At 41.3% G+C, this 2,387-nt stretch overlaps 1 protein-coding gene across 1 annotated transcript; it reads left to right on the top strand.

The window, feature by feature from the left end:
• Positions 1-357: 357 nt before the first annotated feature.
• LOC123439688 (myb family transcription factor PHL7-like) lies at positions 358-1,462 on the top strand. The gene is made up of 3 exons (XM_045116378.1): positions 358-411; positions 855-924; positions 1,097-1,462. The coding sequence occupies exons 1-3, from the start codon at positions 389-391 to the stop codon at positions 1,322-1,324; spliced, it is 321 nt and encodes a 106-aa protein (XP_044972313.1). The 5' UTR covers positions 358-388; the 3' UTR covers positions 1,325-1,462.
• The last annotated feature ends 925 nt before the right edge of the window (positions 1,463-2,387 follow it).

Here is a 2,387-nt window from a genome sequence, read left to right as displayed (position 1 = left end):
GCGTGCGTTTATATCGGGTTATGGATGGTCGCTGTTTTTTATATAAAATGGGACTAAAGCCTTTTTTATAAAAAGTATATTCACATTTGGATTCACAATAGGGTAGAATTAGTTCCTCGGATCCAAAATAAATATCAGAATTTTAAATTAATGTTAGTTTAACTTTAGTTCAAAACTACGACGCTAATTATGGATCAGAGAGAGTATTATATTATAAATAATATTATGTTCTTTGTGTCATAGCTTAGTTTTGTTTGTAAATTTTGTTTATTACCCTTATTATGACTAATTAATTTTCTTTCACTATCGATTATGCCACCAACTAACAAATCTTCTCATTTTCTTGAGGGCAGCAAGAACAGTGGAGAAGAAAGCCGCCGGTAATGACATGCAAAATCCGGACCTAAAATGGTACTACTCTATCAGTTAAAGAACATATGGTATATTAATTTTTGAAAAATAAAACTTTTCCAAGTTTATCAAGTTTATAGAGAAATATTTCAGTATTTACAATACCAAAACAATATTAGTAGATTTTTCCTAAAATATATTTTATTATATTTATTTATTTCTTGTCGTACATGTGGATATAATTTATACTCCCTCCGTCTAAATATTAAATTTTTATCTTAGATTTATTTAGAAATGAATGTATCTAAATACTAAAATGTGACTCGATACATTCATTTCTAGATAAATCTAAAATAAGAATTTTGGAACGCACGAAGTATAAACATGGTCAAATATAGGAATTGTTGAGGTAGTGCTACTTTTCGCTAACCGGCTTTGCTGTAAATGCAACTCATCTGAAGTCTAGTACGGCATGAGCTAACTAATGGTGAAACCTTTCGTAGTGGAATGCAAATCACAGAGGCGCTACGCATTCAACACGTCATGCAGAGACGCCTCGGCAAGCAGCTTAAGGTTCTCTCTCAATCGATGTGACTAACCAGGCTAAAATGAACCCATTTTTTTTTTACAGGAAATAGGCTAGAAAGAACTTGACAGAAGAACTCTCGTATATACTTATGTAATGTACGGCAACATGATTAACCTAACTATGTTGTTCCTGTGCTTCCGTTTGCTTCTCGCACAGATGCAACGAGATCTGCAGCTGAGGATAGAAGCGCAGGGCAAGGTACTGAAGAGAATGATGGAAAATCATCTGAAGGGGAGCAGGAATGCAACGGAGACGCAAGAGGTGGACGATGTCTCCCCGTTTTCTGGCCATGATGACGACGCCTTCGATAACCTGCACCTCCCGTTCCGCGATGGCATCAGCTGCTCTGACGACGATGTGTTCACGTCTAAAATGAGTTATTAGCTACTAGTAGTACTTGTGATTCTAAATTGTGCATTTCACTACGGACGTGGACGTTTGGCAAATGCTGTCAGCTGTCCCAGGTATCCCGTGCTTGAAAGCGGCCACGGATATTCATACCTAAAGTAGTGTCTATGCCTATACCGGCTGAAGTCAAGATCACTGTTTTGATCTTCCTAACAAAATTTAGCACAATTTATTTTACAGGAATAATACTTGTATTACTCAATCACAAGGTCCTTACAATTGTCATGGACCAACTCTAAAATCTAACAGGGCCAGTCTAAGTCATAGTCCGACCATCTATTCTGGCAAAACCAGCTAATCTATCACTCGCTTTAACACAAATTGACTTCACTTTGAAACAAATTAACCTCATTTTATCCTTTCATGTAATGCTGCCCACGGGGGTGTAAATGCGGCTTCACCTTGACTGAAAATACATAGAGGCGATTGGGAGGCGATCGCTAGGCGACCGCCGCCCAACCCTAGGGTTAGGGTTTTCGGCCAGTGGGGGTGTGTATTCCGATGGCCTTGGAGGGACGACGGCGTTCCCTGTAAGGGTTGACTGACGTGTGCGATCGTCCACCATGGTTTTCCATGGCGGAGAGAGGCGGCAGAGGGAAGACGGTGAACCCTAGGTCGACGGCTACCCCTCGTGCGGCGGATATGGGCAAGGCAACAACGACGTCATCTATGACAGCGCCGGCTCCAAAAATGATTCCCCGAGGGACAAAGATGAGTGAGGGCAAGAAGGATACGGGATCGCAGAGTAGAAATTCATCAACTTCCCCGACAGATGGAAAGGAGCCACCGGAGGCGGGAGGGCTGTCAGATCGGATGGGAGGATTAGTTCTCACCGAAAATGAAGCATCATGGTTTATCTTTGAGGGTGATGGGAGGGAGATGAGCAGGAAGGTGAAGTGGTTGATTATCGGCAAAGCTTTCACGCCGCGACTTCTGAAGTTTTGAGCATTGGAGAATTCAATGATAGAGCATGGGGCCTTCACTGTGAAGCTCGATTCAATGATATAGGGGGCAACAAATTTGTTGTCTACTTTGGGAC

The sequence above is a fragment of the Hordeum vulgare genome, chromosome 3H (assembly GCF_904849725.1).
Source record: "Hordeum vulgare subsp. vulgare chromosome 3H, MorexV3_pseudomolecules_assembly, whole genome shotgun sequence".
Taxonomy (NCBI): Eukaryota; Viridiplantae; Streptophyta; class Magnoliopsida; order Poales; family Poaceae; genus Hordeum; species Hordeum vulgare.
This window is presented reverse-complemented; position numbering and strand designations above follow the sequence as displayed.